This window comes from Rosa rugosa, chromosome 1, assembly GCF_958449725.1.
Source record: "Rosa rugosa chromosome 1, drRosRugo1.1, whole genome shotgun sequence".
NCBI lineage: Eukaryota > Viridiplantae > Streptophyta > Magnoliopsida > Rosales > Rosaceae > Rosa > Rosa rugosa.
This window is the reverse complement of record NC_084820.1, coordinates 13275005-13295551: the sequence shown is the minus strand read 5'-3', so window position 1 is coordinate 13295551 and position 20547 is coordinate 13275005. Positions and strand designations below refer to the sequence as shown.

The 20547-nt window shown below is 36.4% G+C and overlaps 1 protein-coding gene and 1 long non-coding RNA gene across 5 annotated transcripts; one reads left to right on the top strand and one right to left on the bottom strand.

The window, feature by feature from the left end:
• Nucleotides 1–13952: 13952 nt before the first annotated feature.
• LOC133734347 (uncharacterized) lies at nucleotides 13953–16485 on the bottom strand. The gene is made up of 8 exons (XM_062161980.1): nucleotides 16353–16485; nucleotides 15857–15930; nucleotides 15711–15765; nucleotides 15451–15580; nucleotides 15309–15363; nucleotides 15102–15199; nucleotides 14565–14743; nucleotides 13953–14432 (listed from the first exon to the last, which is right to left on the bottom strand). The coding sequence occupies exons 1-8, from the start codon at nucleotides 16381–16383 to the stop codon at nucleotides 14092–14094; spliced, it is 963 nt and encodes a 320-aa protein (XP_062017964.1). The 5' UTR covers nucleotides 16384–16485; the 3' UTR covers nucleotides 13953–14091.
• Nucleotides 16486–17320: 835 nt separating this feature from the next.
• LOC133718762 (uncharacterized) lies at nucleotides 17321–20097 on the top strand. 4 transcript variants are annotated; one of them, XR_009850562.1, is made up of 3 exons: nucleotides 17326–17553; nucleotides 18065–19642; nucleotides 19854–20097. It is a non-coding gene; the product is annotated as an uncharacterized LOC133718762 (long non-coding RNA). The 4 variants fall into 4 exon arrangements; XR_009850565.1 differs by lacking the exon at nucleotides 19854–20097 and having other exon boundaries at nucleotides 17329–17553; nucleotides 18065–18171; nucleotides 19129–19643; XR_009850560.1 differs by lacking the exon at nucleotides 19854–20097 and having other exon boundaries at nucleotides 17321–17553; nucleotides 18065–19643.
• Nucleotides 20098–20547: the final 450 nt, after the last annotated feature.

The window sequence follows — 20547 nt, the reverse complement described above, 5'->3', positions numbered from 1 at the left end:
CAGTTTTCTAGAAAATGTCCAACGTCAGACCATAGTAAGAATTTTAAACCTGTCGCTAGAAAAATATAATTTGGCAAATGCCTCGAGCTCCATACAAAACTCAGTTTCTACCATACCATTTTTATCAAGATTTCAAAAGTAGGTCAGAGTAAAAACAGTGCAGAAGCGTAGAGTATTGTAGCATGTTGTTCTTTCATATGTGCCTCTTTATTAGTATTAACATTTTTATAAGAAATCAACATGGAAGTCTAGAACGTCACATAGCTAGTCTGGAGTATGGTTACAAAAAAGCACGAGAGCGTCCATTGTCGTAAGGTTAGCATAATGTGACATTAATGATACACTGCATCAGCAACAAAACTTTGACGCTAAGATTAGAAATCCATGAAATCAAACTAATTAATTAAGCATTGAATCTTCATCCTTATGTTTGACTTCAGCGCTTAGTAGTGTTCAGGCTAGCCCACCTTAATTATTTAAATTTGGGCCGACTTAGTAGTGTTCAGTCTATTTTGAACCCTTTAGTAGTCCAGGTTTCCTAAAAACACATTGATGCAAAAAGTCATCCACTTGAGAACAAACTTTAATCATTTAAGTGAACTGAACTGAACTTTGTCATAAAACTAGAATTACGGCGTCCATATTCCATCAGAAACGTTTCTTTAATGAGAAGTATCTCTACCTAAATGTCATAAACGATCAATCATGGATTATTGGACTTGGCATCAACGTACTTTTGAGGCAGTGAAAGAGTTACCTAGCTATTTGCTGAAGAAACTGTGTTGGTGAGCGTTCCTGAATCAATATTCAGCAGACTCGTAGTATATATTTTGCATCCTCGTATTATATATGCTTGTAAAATTAAGATTACTCACATAATTAAAATGGCAGGATGATACTATGATAAACCTCATTCGATCTTGTGAGATTTCAGCGTGAGAAGATGATCGAGCATTCTGAATCTATCTATATGCGTTGATCGATGTTGTGCAGTTACCCTGAACAACATTCAAAAGTGAATATTGGTCAAGCTATTTATTTTGAGCTGGTTGTTAATGCATCGTAACATAGAGAAAACAGAGTTCAGCCCAACATCAGAGGCAGCTAGCTAGTGTGGCATGCATAAAGATGACCTTCTCATACCTCTTTATATCATTTGATAAGACTCTTTAAGACAGTAGCTTGCAATCGATGGTTTGACGAAGCTGTCTGTGGAGAAGAACAGTGAAACTGCCGATTTAAGTGAAGAAACCAAAGATCATTTACATTACTCAACATAGAAGAACCAATTATATGTTGGGTGGTTCTGTGTCCCGATCTGGTGTCCTCCTGTTTCAGATCGGACTTGTCTGGGCGCGTAGCTGATTGTATATATTGAGGATCTCTGGTGATCTGATGTCAGATCGGATCCTCAATTCGGGTTTTCGGTGAGCTGTTCCAGGGGTTGGTTGATGTACGGTGTGGTGGTTCTAAGGGGCGGCATAAGGTGGTTCCGACGGTAGCAGAGGCTGGAGAGCTCCTGGGTTCGGGCTGGGCTGATCTGGATTGGGCCCTGGACTTGTCCCTCGAGCCCACCCAATTTTGGGCCTGGTTGTGTTGGCCCAGGAGGAGTGCTGCATCTCCTTTTGTTTTTCGTTGCTTTGTTTATGTTTTGTTGTTTGTTTTCTGTGTTTTGAATAACTTTGATCCTCTGTGGTTGTGTTTGTGGCCGATTAGAATACACCGCTGATCGAGTGATGACGCTTTACACCCGCAACTATCACATGTATTCAGTTCTCAGGAGGCGAAGTTGACTCAAGCACTTGCCAATCCTTCATGGGCTTAGAGTTGCTACCCAGTTGGGATGCCGACATCTTCTTACCAACTTTATTTGGCAGTTTGTCGGATTACGAGTCTCCTTGGTCGGTATGACCATTTTCTTGTTTCATGGTGTGCCGGAGAAAATGGAGCTATCCATTAGGAAGTTATGTTCAGGCATTTTGGTTTGACTCTTGTTATAAGTGACCCATTAGTGGCTTCTGTTTGTATCATTCATACCGCTTGTAATATCTTCCATATGAATGCACTCATTTGATAAATAAAAAAAAATAAAAAATAAAACCAATTAAGTTTCTCATTTTGCAACTTAAAAAATTTCACTTATCTCTGACACACAGGAGCCCAAGTTATTGTTCTCTAGCTTCTAAGTTCTTAGAGCAACTCCAACAGTTTCCCTATAATTTCTGTATAATAGGGAAGCAAAAGTCAAAGCTTTAGCATCTTTTTCTTCTCCAACTCCAACAGATTCTCTATTTTACAGCAATCTCTAAAATCTCCATATTCTTCCTTAAATTTTAGAGATTTGCTGTAAATATAGGGAATTTGGTTTTCTCTTTCCTCACTTTCTCTAAAATAGAGATAATTATAGGGAATCTGTTGGAGCAAAAGAGGCTCATTTTTCTCTAAAATAGAGAAAAATCAAATTATGGGGAAGCTGTTGGAGTTGCTCTTACAAACTGACTTGGACTTTTGACATGAGATAGAGGTGAAGCTGCACAAAGTAGCCTTCAAAATGAAATTGCTTGTATCACATATGTATATAATTTTGTTTTTCTTTTCGCTTTGTTTCATACTAGCCTCTTGGCATGCACTCGGTGCTTGCTTGCCAATTCACTTTTATAAAAAGAGTTTTTCTATTGGAACCTCCAAATTTACTCACTTGACCTCTATGCTTTTTACACCTCCTATCAAATTTTCAAATACTAAATTTACTCATTAAACCTCACTAAAGTTCCTCAAATAACCTCACTCATATAATTTACAAACAAACTAAGATCTTTATAATAAAAAACTTTAGTCATTTCAATGATTTAATTACTCTATAAATCTTAATTACATCTTCATTCCTTAATCAGATCTCTTATCCAATAAAAAAAAATCAAACACAAAGTATTGAGTTTTAAAAATTAATAAAAATAAAATAACATGAAATATTATGTGATTTTTTTTATTTACTTTTTCTTTTTTAGCTGTGAAAAAAAAAAGATTAATCATTTTTTCTTAATGTTTCTCTATTTTCTGTACCTCATGATTAATTATTTAAATATTTATTTATTTATTTTTATTTGCTAGCTCTGTTTTTTTTTTCTTCTTCTTTCTGCAAATATAATGGATAGATTTAGATTTAGGTCATAATACAATTTATTTTGTTCTCCCTGATCAATATGCGTTCAATATGCATATCATACATTTTTATCTTAATCATAGTTTTATTTCTTATTAAATATATATGAATGCTTTAATGAGTATGTAGTGAAATTGGAAAATGAAAATAAATAGGAAAAATAATAAAGAATGCAATCTAATATTATTAAATTGGAAAGTCTAGAGAAAATAAATATAACAATTTGTTTGGTATAATTATTGTCCTTAATAGTCATTTTATAGTAGGTTATATATGTCATTTAATAATTCATAATAGAGTGAGGTCAAGTGAGCAGATTTGGAGGTCCCAATAGAAACTCTCTTATAAAAAAGATTTAAAAAATAAAAATTGTAAGGAAATTAAACAAAAAAATAAAAAAATTTGAAGGCAGCAAAATACTATTGACAGTTACTAACATGGGTTTTTTTTTTCTTATCTTTTGTAATTTCTTGAAAAAAAAATGATTTTGTTTATTTACTATTTTAGCCTTATAATATCATTTTTATTTTTTAACAATTTATTTAATAAAGGGCATAGCAAGAGTTTCAAAAATTTAACTATCATTCTCAACAATTTACTTTATATAACAGATATCAAAAGTGTTCTTCGAAATAACGTAAAGTCTTCATTCCAAGCGAATCATTCAATAGCAGTTGCGTATTAATTCCCAGCGAATTATTCAATAGCAGCTGCGTATTAATTGAGTAGTAGCTAGCGCGTTACAGTGGTGAAACCCCAAGCCATTTACGATTGTGGTAACGTTTTCTTTTCCAACTTTATAATCCAATGTAGTGGTGATGATCTAAACCACTCACCATTCACCCAAGCACAAACAGGCTAGCAAAACGCGCGTGCTCTCTCATACTGCATATAGATAGCTTAATTTTCCCTGAATAGATTTTGCATTAGTTAGTAATCTCCAAAAAAAAAATCTGATCAGACGTTTGCTTGTGTTGGTCAATCTTCCATGTCAATATAGCTATGAGCCTATGACCAAAACTCCACGCGCGTTATAGTACCCTGATCCAACAGTACTGCAGTCATCTTCCCCGTCAGTAGAACCACTACGGATCGATGCCACATATAATTATTGATGAAAGGCATAATATGATGATATGATCAATCCTTCAACTTCCTATTTGCTTCTCCAATCATAGGGCCCAATCATCTTCCCATTGCAAACTTGCCATTTGCAGCCGAATTTGGTAATATCTAACCTGTAGCAGACACCAAGAAGCCCTATGGCCCTTCTCAGCTTGTTGAGAATCAGAGTGACAGAGGGTAAAACCTTGCTTTTACTGAAATCATTGTTTATCTTGTTCTGGGCATACTATGTATTAGCCTACACCGTGATATATCAAAGCATATTTTAGAATTCTGATCTAATAAATTTTCTAGTAGCACAACCTGTTAGGAGGCTCACATTTTATCTTAAACCTCTCTTTGGGCAAAATGAGGAGTATAATAAAAGATTAATAAGAAGTCATCATTGTTATTGGAAAATAAGAAAATAAAACAGTCTAACAGTATGATTCGAAAGATATCCATTATGTCACGCGGTTTGTTTTGAATTACAAGCAGTAAAGAAATTAAAGCAAAACTCTCTCAAAAGAGTGAATATAAAGGATGAGATATGACAAATACTTGAAAAACAAAATAAGGGCTACACGAGTCATTCTAGGCTTGGTGCGTGCTTTTTATTCTTTTTGTCATCTTCAAAGTTGACACTGTAACAAACCAAGGTTTTAATTATCTACGATATTTCCGATATATCCTCCGATATCTCTTTTTTTCGACGGACTTTTATATCTGGGGGGGTAAATATCTTATCTTCTACCGTTTCTACGAAATTTCTCCGACATCGTCAAATATCCCCGATATATTAGATATTTGCGATATATCCCCGATAAAGTGAAGAAATATCTGTAAAATTTGAGGTAAAAAAAAAAAAAACTCAGTAATTCTCTAAATGAAAATCTGTATGAAGAGAGATCTCCTAAAGGCAAATCTGAGTGAGGAGAAATCCCCTCAATGTGAATCTAGGTGAGTAGAAAATCCCCTCAAGGTGAATCTAGGAGAGGAAAAAAAATCCTTGTAGTTCATTTACAGCTGATTGGTGGGCACAATGTGGGTATTCTGCACCAAACATGCAGAAAATTGCAATGCGTATTTTGGCACAAACGGCTTCTTCTTCTGCGTGTGAGAGAAATTGGAGTACATTTGCTATTATTCATACGTACCAAGCAAAGGAACCATTTGGCATATCAGAAGTTGGAAAAGCTTGTATACTGCTACTACAACATGAAGCTGCGGCTGCGAGATAAACAGGCAAAGAATAATGTGGTAAATGAAAACAACTATATAGATCTACTTCATGTTGCAAGCGAGCCGCTTGATAATGGCATTGATCCACTTCATGATTGGATTATGCCTGCACACCTCGATGATGAAGCTAGAAGACATCTTCCACAAGTTGTAGAAACTGCAACTAATGCTGGAATCAACGTAGAGAGAGTCTTATATGAAGAAGTTGTTAAAAACCCAGAAGATAATTCAGATAGTGATGATGCGTGGAGTGGTACAACAACTCCAGATAGTTCTGATGATGGTGGAGAGGGTGGAAGCGGAACATGTGGTGAAGGTGAAAGATATGAATATGCATGGACAATCTTCTGTGGATAGAGGATTCCAATTTACTTGTGACGGTAATTTTGATCGTACCACCCAAGATGAAGACCACGGAGTGAGAACAGATGGTCATGGTGCTCAAGAGAAGACCCGATATGGGAGGAGGACTAGAGGTGCAACTGATGATCAAAGTACCCCATTTGATGTTTCTTCAATTGCCTTAAGTTTTGACTCTATGAGTTTAGGCACAGAGCGCAGTGGGATCTCAAATGAATCTCATGAAGGCAACAATCAATTTGGTTATGATGCTTATGGATATAATCAATATGGAGAAGTATATGATCAGTCATCCAGTTGGGTTCATCCTTATTATCCCCTTATAAGGGAAACAGTCGGCAGCTCTACAGAGATCTATAACTATCATGTTTATCACTACAATTCGCATTATATGGGTCATATGTCTTGGTCTGATTATTGCATTTTCGTAGACTAGCGAGCGGTTTTTCAACCGCTTAGAGTCTCTTTTTGGATGTAGATGAAGTTGACATTCATATGTATTTATATGTAATTCTAAATTTCTAATAAATTGACTTTTTTTAAAAACGACATTTTGTTGGGAAATTCTAGTGTATTGGTGGGTATCTCATACCCACATTTACAAAAGTGAGAACAAATTTTGTTGTCAAAGTTGTAATTTGAGTCCTACTTTGTGTAATTTTAGTTCTAATAATGGTAATTACACCTCTTACGACATTTTACAAGTTTTTGAACAAATTCGTTGTCCATGTTGTAATCTTAGTTCTAATAATGGTAATTACACCTCTTACGACATTTTTACAAGCTTTTGAACAAATTCGTTGTCAATGTTGTAATTTTTGTTTAACTATATGTAAATAGTGTAAATGAATATGGTAACTTTTGTTCTCAATGTTGTAATTTTGGTTCAAATACTTGTAAATTTTTGTTCAAATAATTGTAAATGAGGGTATCTCATACCCACCAGTACACTAGCTTTGTCTCCATTTTGTTATCATGTATCCCCGATATTTCCAATATCTCCCTTTTTCAAAGTACCAATAGATATGAAAATACCGATATTTAAAACCTTGTAACAAACCAGCAAATTTTCTTACATAATTTCTTCATTCTTTGACCATTACCGAGTGTCTTTGAAGTTATCCATTGAAGCAAATGTTTGAAAACCTGCAAAATTTCAAACAACTTTTGATTTCATATATAACTAAAAGCATTTCATTCTTCATAACAAATAAGAGCCGTAATTGGGACACTCAAATTCCAAATACATTTCAGTAATTTCGCTAGGATAAATCAACGGTGGCAACGGCTTTTTATGACGATCACATAATTTGACGTTTATCACTTCAACTTTGTCAACATCTTTCTCTTCTTCACATTGTGCTTCTGCAGTCAAGATTTCTATGCCCTTCGCCTCAGGAACCACTGCTTTGTTTCCCAACTGGTAGAAAGGTACGAAGCAAGCACGCAATACCCAGAAGTAATCAGGTACAATTTTAGAGGGAGATAGGTGACACACGGGCTTGTACTTTTTGCTTTTGAGGTGGTAGCAACTAATCACGTTGGGAGTGCCAAAGAACAAGACATCAGAACTAGGACTTATTGCATAGGGTTCCACAGTATCATCATAATCATACCCTTGATACTCTATTCCATATCCCAACAAGCCGCAACTAACATTATATCTGCGAGTCCATTCACTACATTCACAACGATCATCATAGTACCAAACTACCAGATCGTGAAACTTACTGGAAGGCATACGCTTTATATAGCAGAGAAGGTCCATCGACACCCCAAGACATCCCATCGCTCCGTTCTTATTGGCCTCCGGGACAGGGAGTTCAAGGGCTGAAGCTTCAACAGTTTTGAGGTCAATGCATAAAATCTTCCATGACATGGCTAAGCTATATAACTTGCCCCGCAAGTAAAAAAATTGCCTGCACAGCTTTACCTTTTCGAACCCCTCAGTAAAACCTGGGTCAAGTTGCAACCTATGTCGAACCCACTGTCCGTATATAGATGAAAATATGTCAAACATGACAGAGTTTGAGGTAGATGAAACGGATTCAGTGAAATCAATCCTCACAACTCTGTAGTGATGAGGAGATTCAGAAGGGTCAAAAGCCAAGGCAGCACAAAAATGCTCATGGTTTTGGTGGACACAAGCTTTAGGTATGGGGACTTGTTGTGTGGTAATGGGATTGCACACATAAAACTGATAAGTTCCCGATTTCAATAACAGAAGTAATCCATTGCAGCCGTGTAGATACTGATCATCATGATCATCGTGATCGTGTTTATAATGTCGATAAAATTGCCAACCTCGCTTATAGCACTCAAACAGGTAACTTAAGCCATTAAATAACGTACAGAGATGATAACCGCTAGTGCTTTCGAGATTATCATCCATGTTATGATAATTATATAGAGAGATATAATTAATGCTAGGCAAATAAGATGGCACCTTGTCCGCCATGGTGAGCATGCAAGGACTCGAAGGATTCTGGATGGTGCGAAAGTAAACACCCAAAGGAGGCGACTGCGCCCAAAATCTCCTCACCCAAAGATCTGATGCTATTCTGTGCCATAACTTGGACACACTCATGCATGGCACCAAGTCTTTCTCAGATGACAGTCTACCCAAGATCTCAACCCACAAATCCTCGCAAAAATTCCCCATTCGCAATTCAAGTGCGATATTAGAAAAGCAATAACGTACAAAAAGAACGCGCGCGCGCGCCAGAGAGAGAGAGAGAGAGGCTGATTGTATAGCTAGGTTAAAAAGGGGTGGATATGTAGGAAGTTCCCATAGAATCCCTTTTCTAGTAGGACTAGGAAAAATTCAACATACGGTTTAGATGTTACAACTCGATGGCAAACTAACCCAATGGGAAGCCCAATAAAAGGGCCCAGAAGAAGAAACAAGAGAGTAAAGTTACTCTTTCTACATCTTGGAACTTTTGTTCAGTACATAATCGAGGTTGTTAACCAATACAAGGGATCATTCATGACCCTATTTTTCGACGACGATGATGCAGGCAATCCCTCCTTCCTTTGATAAGCTCAGATGATGATGATGGACTGATTCCAGCTTCAGATCCGCAGCCAACCAATCAAATGGAGGTGATGATCCCATCTTTTTTCCTTATTATCATATATGAAATCTCAGTAAATCCCATTTTTCGATTCTATTAATGTTTTGTGTTCCAACTTTCTAACCCCGTGATGATGATCCAAACCACTCACCAATACACCTTTCACCCAAGAACAAAAATGTAATTAGTGTTCCACACGGCTGATTTGCTAGTTTATTTTTGCTGAATAGATTTTGTAAAAAAGAGTTTCTATTCATACATTCAAAATTAGTATTTGGATCTCTCCACTTAAAATAGATCTCCAATTTATTTTTACAAATCACCAATATGGTATCTACATCTCCCTAATTTTCCCAAAATGCCCATTGCCCAATAAATTCAATAAAAGTTTTTTTTTTTTTTGAGATTCTATTCATACCTCCAAAATTAATATATTAACCTACTTCAATTTTTGAATAATTCACAATCCTTTTTTACCTTAAGAAAAAAAAAATCTCCAGGTGGTAATCTCTCTCTCTCTCTCTCTCAAGTAATTTTGTCCCTCCTATTTTGTTTCTTTCATTCCATACGTACTTTTAGTCTTTCTTCCATGAACTTGTGCATGCGACGTTGGGAGTTCAATCAAAAGCTAGCTAGTTACTGTAGAACAAATGAATGTGCATAATCATCTTATGATTGTTCAAAGGTCAAACATAAATACTCAAATTTCTACTAGATAACTAGGTGTATAAATTTCTAAGTGGAAAACTGACAGAAAAAGAAGAAACAGAGAGACCTTGTTAATAAGGTCCGGAAGAGAATAAATGCAAAATATATAGAATGATAAATTTCAGAGTTGATAATTTCAATAATTTACCTCCTTGTGCATTTGCAAGTCTTTTTCTCTCTATAATTCCTTGATAGGACTCTCTTCCTTGATTGTTTCTTTCATGATCAAGATAATCCTTTATGCTAGAAAATATGATTGTTACGTCTCGAACCTAAATTTATCGGTTTACTAGTCATTTGGACGGTAAACGACAATTACTTTCACTTTTTACTCTGTTTCGATACTTTTAGTGGCCCTAAAAGTTGACTTTTTGTTCGGGTCAAAATTTCAGAAAGTTTCCTTCATGGAAGTCGTAGAGGACGTTAAATCGAACCCGTGCATATATGGTATGTAAAAATCGAAGTTCGTATGCGAAAGTTATGGCCTAAAATGTGGAAGTTACTGTTCACGGTAACTTTCTCTATATATAGAAAGTTACTGTGGTAGGTTTTCTGGAAACCTACCCCGACTTTCTCTCTCTTCCTCTCCCTCTTTCCCCCGCGTCGGCCTCTCTCCTTCTTCCCTTCGTTTTGCCGCCGTCCGGCCACCAATCGGCGAGCCCCAGGTGGCGGTCGACTCCTCTCCTCCTCTCCTATACCCCTGTGGTTGTGGGTCGTCGCGATTTGGCCGGAGAAGCTCGAATTCAAGCCAAGAAGATTACTGTAGCAGTTCGGCATTTCCGGCCATCTTCGGCCACCAAACCAAGTCCAATAGGAGCGCCTCGGGCCATTTATTTTCCCCCTAAATTTTCATGCATCAATTTGCAGTGTGGAGGGAGAATCAAGCAAAAACCCGATTCTAGGGTTTTGAAATTTCTGGAATTTTTTCACCGGCCAAATTCGAGCACTTCAAGGTAAAATTGGAACTTGTTGTAGTTGAGAAATGTGTTAGGCTTGTTGAGTAGATGTTGTGGCTGAAATTTGGTGGCCATCGGAAGTGGTTTCAGGTGGCGCGTGAACCCCACGCGCCGCCACTGTATGTCGCGCGTGGAGGAGCGTAGGGCAGCTTTTTAAATTCAATTTTTATCCTATTAAATCCTATAAATGTTGTAGAGCTTATATGTGAAGTTTAGTGAAAATTGGGGAAGTTTTGAATCGATTATAAATTCCTGGAAATTTAGAATTTCGGTTAATGATTTATGAGAATCTGACCGTCGGATTTCTCTCGAATCTGCCCTAGAACTTGTAAATTAATGAAATGGTGTTGGTGGTAAAGTTTGGGTTGAATCGGAGAAGGAAATAGAGATTTTGGCTTAAGAGGATTGATTTTGGGAATCGTATTTAATTACCGAATTGTTATTCACGGAATATAATTGTGTACTGGGCGCTATACCAAGTTACTGCTCAACGAAGGAAACTCGTATGTGTGGTCGCCTATATAGTATTGTGAGTGGACTTTTGTTTTAAATAATGATGCATGCATTCATTTCTCTAATTAAGGCTTTACTTGTTTATAATATTATTCTTTGAGCATATTAATTAGTTTCGGATTTTGAATTTGATTATGATTTATCTCGGTTATAATTTCAGAATGATTTTGGCTCTACGTCTTAAAAAGGATATTGCGAATTTCGAAATAAAGTATGATTTACGATTTTAGTAATGATTTTCGACGAATTATTTTCCGAGGTGGTTTCCGGAATTAAATATATTTCTATTCGTCGATTTGAGATTTTTTAAAAGATTTTCGAAATGGGATTTCGATGGAGATATTTTTCTTATTTATACATCGACTTTCGGTTTTGGCATTGGGAATGTCTTATTGTTGATTGTGGATTTAGTTTTTTTTTCTGAGTTACAATTTATAATTTGATCTAGCCTATTTGTTATGATTTTGAGAATATTTTGGCGTGCGGGGCCACGTCATTGGAATATACTTATTGTTTTCTCGTGAGATATTGGGGAAAGTTTATGGATTTATTGATTTACCGGTTTTCGATTGTTTTCCTCACCATACTCAGGTCGTTCGGATTGTGTCTCCTCCTCACTTACTTTGTGTTTGTGAGTGGCAGTCGAGATTATTAATTCTCCTCCTTACATAATCTATGTGTGAGTGGCAGTCGAGGGTAGGTAGAGCCTAAGGGGCTCCTTTACCCGTATGGTGATTTTTTCTTCCCCATATCCTATTATTTATTTTGACTAGCGGGGCTAGTCCGTTTTCCCTTAACCAGCGGGGCTGGTATGTTTTCATGAGATTTCAAAGTTTAAAGAATTATGTTTTATAAACGTTGTATGCATCGAGGTTTTATACGTTTAAATACGTGGGAAAGTATTCAAGTTTGTTTCATTTAAATTATCTTGATTATTTTTTTTTTGTCCACTCACTCGAACGCGTTTTTAAATGCTTTCCCTCTGGGCCCTTCGGTTTCAAATGCCCAGTTTGCAGGCTAGATTAGTTGAGGTCGGGCGTACATGGAGTTGAGGCATAGTTGTCACTGCTTCCGCATTGTAGGATTTATTGATCCCTTACCCTCTTTACTTTTCATTCTGTTATACCTTTTATTTTAAAATTGCTCTGATAACCGTGGAATTAATGTTGTTAAGTTGGGAATTGTGTAATGTGAATCGGAGAATGTTGTGATTTGGGGAGCAGGGTGGCTCCAGGAGAATAAGGATGGATGGTTTAGAAGTGTAAATGTTTTTTTTCTACAGGTTTTGGGTAGTCCATTTTTAGGGGAAGTTCCGCCAAATTTTTTGGTAGAATTTCTTCTAAGGTGGGCCCCGCAGGGCCACTTCAGATTTCAGGGTGAAATTTGGGGCAGGTCCTGTCAATGATGCACGACGCAAGTAGGATAAGTATGATACAATGGTATGGAAACTGCTCTTGTTGGGAGATGCATTAGGATGGAGATTGAAAAATAGAATTGCGTTTCCTTTGGTTAGTTTCAAGATGCTGCTATGTACTATTTCCACCTCCAGACTCAGCCTTGCTCTTCAACTGCAATAGTTTCAAGTTCACATGTACTTAGCTTACAACACTAAATTCCAAGCCTCCACGCGTCCATATAAGTAAATTAAGCTTGATAGATTCTGTCTCACCTCTGACTCGGGGAGTAGAATCTCACCACCACGATTGACATTTGAGAGATAGAGAATAACTATCGCTAATGATTTTAGGGTTAATGTTGGAGGAGAAAGTTTTCTCCAAGTTGAAGACTTTTTTTTTTCCTCCCATCTTTTGTATCCTTGTTGGTAATTTGATATGAGTTGACGAAGTCAACTATTAATTAGAAAAAGAGAGAGGTCCAAGTACCAATCTTGGAGGTATGAATAGAAGCTCCCTTTGCAAAATGGGCAGAGTACTAATGAGTATTCTCCAAACAAAATCCGATATTATGATTATTATTATTATTAGAAGAGAGTTTGTCAGCCAAAACAGAATTTTTTTTATCACAATATCCCTTAAATATTAAAAACATTTGAACTGAAATATTTGAGAAAGACAAAATGGTTAATTCACAAATAAAAGAAAAACAAAAGAAAATTAACAAACAAAAATAAAAAATAAAATATGTGCAGTAATTTTCTCCACATTCTGTGGAATAACTTCACACGTAATTATCTACACCCATAGGGTGTGTTTGGAGTCTAGTTATTATTAAGAGAACTCACTTTGTTAGCCAAAGTGGGTGTGAATTTAAGTAAATATCATTTAGACTATAAGTTAATTTAAAATATTTTTTAATATATGAGAGGTGTTATGGTAAATAGTAAAATATAAATATAAATAAAAATTCAGAAAAAAAAAGAAGGAAATTCATCCCACTTTTGCATGGGACTTGTAATTTATCTGGATCAACCTATTCATTCATTACTTGTTAGACTGAACCTTTTCCCCCGTAGATGAATCACATTCAGGAAGTCGAGGATATTATAGTCCAAACCCAAAGCTCTTTGCAAATAAAATCCGAAGGACATAAATGTACATTTAGCTGAAATAACTCTATAAAACATCGTCTTCTCTGATTTTACTGGAAGTTTATTGGGCACAGAAAGCTAGAACTAGTTGGTTGAACTTAGGAGATGAAAACATGCTAGTGATACCACAAGGATACTGACAAACCTTACTTATAAACTACAAACTACTGCAAATGATCATCAGAAATTGCTACTGCTTTCATTTCGGAGTTCAATCATAGCTCTCTATTGATCAATATTTCATGTCTACCAGAATACCATGTATCACATGCCCACCGCCCACGGCATACCATACAAAGCCGATTAGTTGCGTTATAGGAATGAAATTGAGATTTACAGTTATTATAGCTGAAATGATCTGTTCTTAGCATTGAAAAATATCTCCTAGAATGTCTCAGATGCCCAATACCTGCTGTTGCTTTAAAAAACAAACTCCCGAATAGCATCACCTATCTTGTCTAGATTCTCCACGATATCTGCTGATGAAGGTCTGTCTGATGGATTTCTTTTTAGCATGTTCGTCACCCAAGTCTTCAGCACGCCGTTAGGCCAGGAGGCAGGAAACACTGGTTCTTCTTTTTTCAGGTCACGAAACACCGTTAATGCTTCTGAATCTGTTCTGATGTTGAGAAGCATCTGCACCAGCAGAATCCCCAGACTGTACACGTCCGCAGTTGCATTGACACATTTATCAGGTGGGGCGTATTGAGGTGGGGGATTTCCTAAATGAATTACATCATCACCTTCACCTATGATCCGGGCTGCAGACCATAAAAAGAGAAGCGCCAGTCAGGACTCTTAACAGACTTCGCATTCTCTAGTCAAGTTTTAAACTACTAGTTCACGTTACAGTAACTCTTAGTTCTAGATTGCAATTCCAAAAGTTGACTTACAAAGTCCAAAGTCTGCAATCTTTACTTGGTTCTTGCACAAGAATATATTTCCTCTGCCAAGATCACCATGCATTATGTTGTGACTGTGGATGTGTGCTAGGCCGTGTGCCACCTGTGAGAAAATATCTGCACATTCTTCCTTTGAAAGTTCGGCACTCCTCATCTTTTGCTCCAACGTGCTGTAAAAAAGACAACAGTAGTGTTAACTCAATATTAATATTTAAATTTCAAGATAAAATGTTGCGAATGCAGTCAATTGCAACTTCAGATCGAACCGTCTATTACTAGTTTCTATAGTGAATTCCATGCATTTCCTTATCAATCATTCAATCTAATGAGTGTGTGACTTTACTTGCAGGAAACAAAGACTAGAACAAGAATCATGGAATGCTAATAGTGAATCTTGTATGCAAAGAGGTTACAAGAACTTGTTGCTTTAAATGAAGAGTGTTATAAACATGCAGAGTAGATAAGTAACTCATGTATGCATTTTAAGGATATATGAATCTCTTGCTTCTAATGAGGAGTGACGATTACCTCTCACATAGTTGCTGTTGTATGTAAAGACATGGATTGGTTTTCACAATATCAGGTTCACCTCCAGTAGTGCCAACAAAAGTGCACTCCATCCAGGTCTAACCCAGAAAAAGGAAAAGAATAAGAGATAATAGATGTTAGTCTTGATAAATCAAGAAGACAAAATACAATAGGCAAAATACGGAAGGGTCAGATGTTGCAAATTACCGAGTGATACCGAACAACAGCAGGATGATCAAATGTGGCTAAAATGATAGACTCCCTGCACTCAAGTATGTACTTAGATGATTTATATATACAAAACACACAGAATGACAGAGTAACTAAAATTGTAGCTTAACCTTGCTACCTTAATAGGTCTCTATAGTTGCCATATTCATCAGTATTGCCCCTGTTACCAATTGATATTTTCTTTATGGCATAAGTTTGGTTGTCTATCAGGTTCTTGCATCGAACGACAACGCCGAATGCGCCAGCCCCTTGAAATGTATAACAGTATAAATAAGCAAATAGTATGAAACTATGAATAAACTTAGTGTGAGAGTGTGTGAATAAATTCAGTTTTATAAGAGGTAATCCGAAAACAAAAACTTAATTTCAATTTATTACCAATACACTCTTCTGCTGCCACATCATACTCAGAGCGAAACTTGGAGTAGGTTCTCTACATCCAAAGTACCAAAAATCAAAATAAGTACAGAAAACAACAACAAAATTATGTAAATAGCAACTAAATGATTTTAATACTTTCTTACCTTATCAACATTAGACACCTGGTAGGTCTGGATAGTGACTCCAGTGTCAGGACATATAATTCCCGGCGGCACATCTAAACAAGCATTAGCAAATACAATTACTACACTATATCACTTCCTCTAGAGCCAAACCAATCGTTAGAGATTTTTTTATTATTTGTTTTTCAAGTTGAATCGCTAATCTCAAATGTTGCATTTCATGAAAAACCTCCAAATCTAACACACAAGTGTCCAGAAGCACAGCGAATTCACTACATCTCAAGCAAACGAAATTCAAATAAGCAGTAAACCACACTGCATAGTCTTCAGCTCAATTAGGATCCAAATCACAGAGAAACTCAGGAATCCTCAAAATCGAACTAAAGGAAAGCAATATCAGATCATTTTATCAAATTATCAAAGCATTTTGAAGCAGAATTTGATCGTAGGAATCGATTTACAAGGGAGCAACAACAAGTAAAGCAAGCAAACGAGAAATTGAGATCGGTGAACATACGTGGAATTTGAATAGGATTCGCGACTTCCATTGTGGCTTGCTCCGATTCTTCCACTGAGCTCCTGAAGAAAACCTAATTCAAACCAGAGAGAGAGAGAGAGAGAGAGAGAGAGGAGGGAGGGAGCGATTGAGTCTGTTTGGCTCTTTGGCTCTGGTTTTGAAAATGCGGAGGAGGTATATAAAGGCTGACGCTCGGGTCGGGTTCCTTTCTCGGTGCGGGTCCGCACGGGTCTTTAGTTTTATTTATTTATTTATAATTGGTTTTGTTTATTAAAATTTGAACATTTTTCTACTTCATCAATAATTAAACTGTCTTCTTCTTACCTTTTTCTTTACCACACAACATTTTTCGTTTTACTCTTCCTTTTTTTTTTTTTTTTCCCTTAATCGAAAGATTCAAAACTAATGATAGGTCTTATATTTTTGCACATTAATAAACTGAAGCTCCGACTGAATCATTTGTAACCAAAATAATTTTATATTAACTCTAATTTTTTAATGGATCAAATCTCTCTCTAATTTGTTGGCGTTGCGCTCTTTATGTGTGGCCAAACTAAGTACAATAAAACGACTTGTTTATTTTGACGAAATTGGGTCAATTGCTATAACAATTCTAAGACTATTTGCGACTTTCTGTATCTTATCCTTATTATCCTACTTTTGGACTAATTGTTGGTGTGGTACATATTATAATTTGTTCTACCTTAGCTCTAGTATCAAGTTATTTGTGGCTTGTGTCTGCTCCCAAACTTGTTTACAATGTCATTTTTAAACGATTGCAGAAATAACCTACTGCAACTGTGTATATACTCATCTTAATCATCGTGGTCGTGTTTATAATGTTAAGAAAATTGCCAAATTTGGCACTTCCCCTTTTTGGTAACTAATCTAGTCCTTCCCTAACATCACATAAAGGTATTGAGGACTAGAATGGTGCATAATTAATGCCTTCATAATTGACTTAAAAATTGAACAACAATTCTTCATTTTTGCAGTGAAACATGAAGAATTGGACAAATAATACGGTTTAGATAGCCCATAGGGAAGGCCCAGTAAACTCCTTGCTCAGAGAAGAGGCATCGCTTGAAGACCCTATTCTTTGATGAGCACCAAAAACTCTCTTGACGATTGACTCTCCAAGATGATGGGTTCCACTTTTCCAGCTTCAGATCGGCAGCCAACCATAACCAGTCTAATAGAGGTAACTATTTTCTCCTTATTCATTATATAAATGGAATCTCAGTAAATCCCACTTTTCATTTGCAGTGATGTTTTCTTTTTATAACTTTATAACCCACCCAAGCACAAAGAATCTGCAAGTGTTCTACTGTTTCTTCATATTCATTGCATATGGGGTTAATTGTTTTTAAATAAATTTAGCAAACTGGGCAGATCATAAGTCAGTTATCTCCAAAGAAAATTTGATCCCTTTTTGTAAATGAATCAATCTTGTTACGCTGTTTAGCTATACTGTCGAAGCTTGGACCCAAAAAGAGCCAAATAACTTTGTATAATCCTCCAACACTTTTTAGCTTGTAGGGAAAGACTACAAGCTTCTAGATATCCCAAGATCTCTTTAAATTGCAAATCAGAGTACTTTTGAGTTCCAAACTGCAAATTAGAATTGTGCCTCGTAGCTTAGATGAAAATATTATCCGAAACATGTAGATAACATAGCGGATTGCTCTGCCTTATTTTGTGGATGAAGCCAGCTTACTCTGCTGCTCATGGATCAAACCCAAAGAAGTCACAAACATAGGTATACTGTTAAGAGCACTGAATGTAGCAAGAGATGAGGTCGTTGAAGCTCTTTCGGATGGTAAGTGATTTCTTCTTTCCCATTATATTGATAAATTAGCTCCTCCACTCTACTTAGTGATAAAGAAATTTTGTCAACAAATTGAAAATTTACATTTAAGCAATGGTATGGCTCTCTAGAGTAGGTAACCACATACTTTCTATATTTAATTTCCATTGTCCTGACTAAAAGAACTGAAATAGATTGCATGTTTTGTTGTTAGCTCAAGTTATTATGCCATATGTCATGTTAGCTTAAAGCATTTCAGAGTTCAGAATAATCAGTTGATAAAATCTGTGGTAGCACAACCTATTAGGATGCTCACATTGTATCTTAAAACGGTTAAACCACTGTTAGGGAAAGAAAAGGAGGAGACAAAACATGAGAGCGAAAAGCTTAATATGTAGTCATCATTGTTACTCGGAAAATAAGAATATAATGAGTCTTAACAGTAAAACTTCGGATTCCACATACACCATTATGTCAATAGAGTGAATATACCTATAGGATATATACCAATATTTGAAAATTAGAATAAAGGCAGTCAGAATTCAAAGCTTACATTGTAATAAACCAACATATTGTCTAACATAATTTCTTGATTCCCCTACATCAGTACATCCTCCATTTGTGTTCATTATCGATTGTATTTAAAGTTCTCCAGTACTTAGATCTTGTCCATAGAAACCCTCGTGCATGAAAACTGTTAAATCATTTGATGTTTACCCTATCAAGTACTTTGAACTTTTACCGTATGTTTTTGCTGAAGAAGAATGACTGCAACTGACAATTACAGTAGACTATGCCTTCTGTGTCTTTGAACTTTACCTTTGACATTCTTAGGCTTCCTGTGTTTGCGCTGCATACCTTCAATCTGCTTTTTGGCAGTAGCATGTACCTTCTGCTTCTTTTTCAGATGAAACTTGAGAATAGCATCCTCTATTTCTACTTTCTTCTTCCTTATCCTTGATGATGAAGGTCTCTGTGATGGTTCCTTTTTTAGCATCCTCATCACCCATGTCTTTAGTAAGCCATCAGGCCAGCTGTCAGGAAGCTCTGCTTTTCCTCGTTTTGTCAGCATACGAATTACCTCAGATGCTTTATGTCCTCCAGTACTGTTAAGTAGCATCTCAACCAGCAGAATACCCAAACTAAACACATCAGCTTTTGCATTAACCAGTTCATCAGGTGCTGAGTATGGAGGTCTGGTTTTAATCTCATTTGTACCATCGCCTATTTCCTGGGCTGCAGAACATTAAGTAGTAGAAGTGTTAATTAGGTCCCAATGATACCTGGCATCTCTAGTTAAGTCTTGGTTCTATTCAATGTAAAACCAAAAGTGAACTCACCGAGGCCAAAATCTCCAATTTTCAGCAGGCCGTTGCTGAAGAATATATTTGCCTTCTTAATGTCTCCATGCATGATATTGTGACCATGAATGTGTTTCAGGCCTTTTGCGGTTTCCAAGAAAATGTGTGCACATTCTTCCAGCGTAAGTGCTCCAGCCTTCATCTTTTGCTCTACCGTGCTTCATTAGCACAACAACAGCAGAGTGTTAACTCCATAAATTTATGTAAATTTCAAGATAAAAGGTTACCAGTGCAGGCAATTGCACCTTCAATTGAACTATGCTATTACTCACAATAATGTGAATCTCATGCAATTTTTTTATTTGTCTAATAACTGCATTATTTTGCTTGCAGGAACAAAAGACCAAGTCAAAATCGTTTGTCTGTAGACTAAAGTAGTAAGTTATCTTGGGTGCAAAAAGGTTTTAGGAATTAGTTGCTTGAAATGATATCATTCTCTCCCTCCTTTCTCTTAGAGTGGTAGGGAAAAATGGAGGATAGTGTAGTTTCATTTTCAAAGTTTTTACGATGGGGTACTCTTTTCGCCTCTAACTCGGAATTACCGAGCAATGTTTTGACAAGGCCCATTGCTATCCTATTCGTTGTAAGGTGATTGAAAGTTATCAGTGGAATTCATTTTCTGATAAAACCAAAGTTACTTGTTGCTTAGATGAAAAATGTATCAATGATAAATGTGCAGAATAGATTAGTAAATGAGTGTTAGATATGAATCTGTTGCTTTAACTGAGGAGTGATAATTACCAGTCACATAGCTCCTGCTGAATGTACAGGCATGGTTGGTCTGTCTCAACTGGATGCTCTTCCGTTGGTTTTTGAGGATCTCCAGTTATGCCAACAAAAGTAGGCTCAATCCATACCGAATGGTATCGGACAATTGCAGGGTTATTGAACTTGGATAAAATGACAGCCTCCCTAAAAAAATTAAGCAATTTATGTAAATATCACTGAATACAAATCAGAAATATTCATATTACAAACGAATCTTAGGCTTAAGTTTAGTACCTCATGAGTTCATCAAATGGGAAAT

Excerpts from the sequence above, each read along its gene's own strand:
- LOC133734347 (XM_062161980.1), bottom strand. The coding sequence starts at position 16,383 with ATGGAAGTCGCGAATCCTATTCAAATTCCAC. Across the intron at positions 15,581-15,710 it reads GGCAGCAGAAGAGTGTATTG|GGGCTGGCGCATTCGGCGTT; the intron begins GTAATAAATTGA and ends ATACATTTCAAG. Across the intron at positions 15,364-15,450 it reads AACTATAGAGACCTATTAAG|GGAGTCTATCATTTTAGCCA; the intron begins GTAGCAAGGTTA and ends ACTTGAGTGCAG.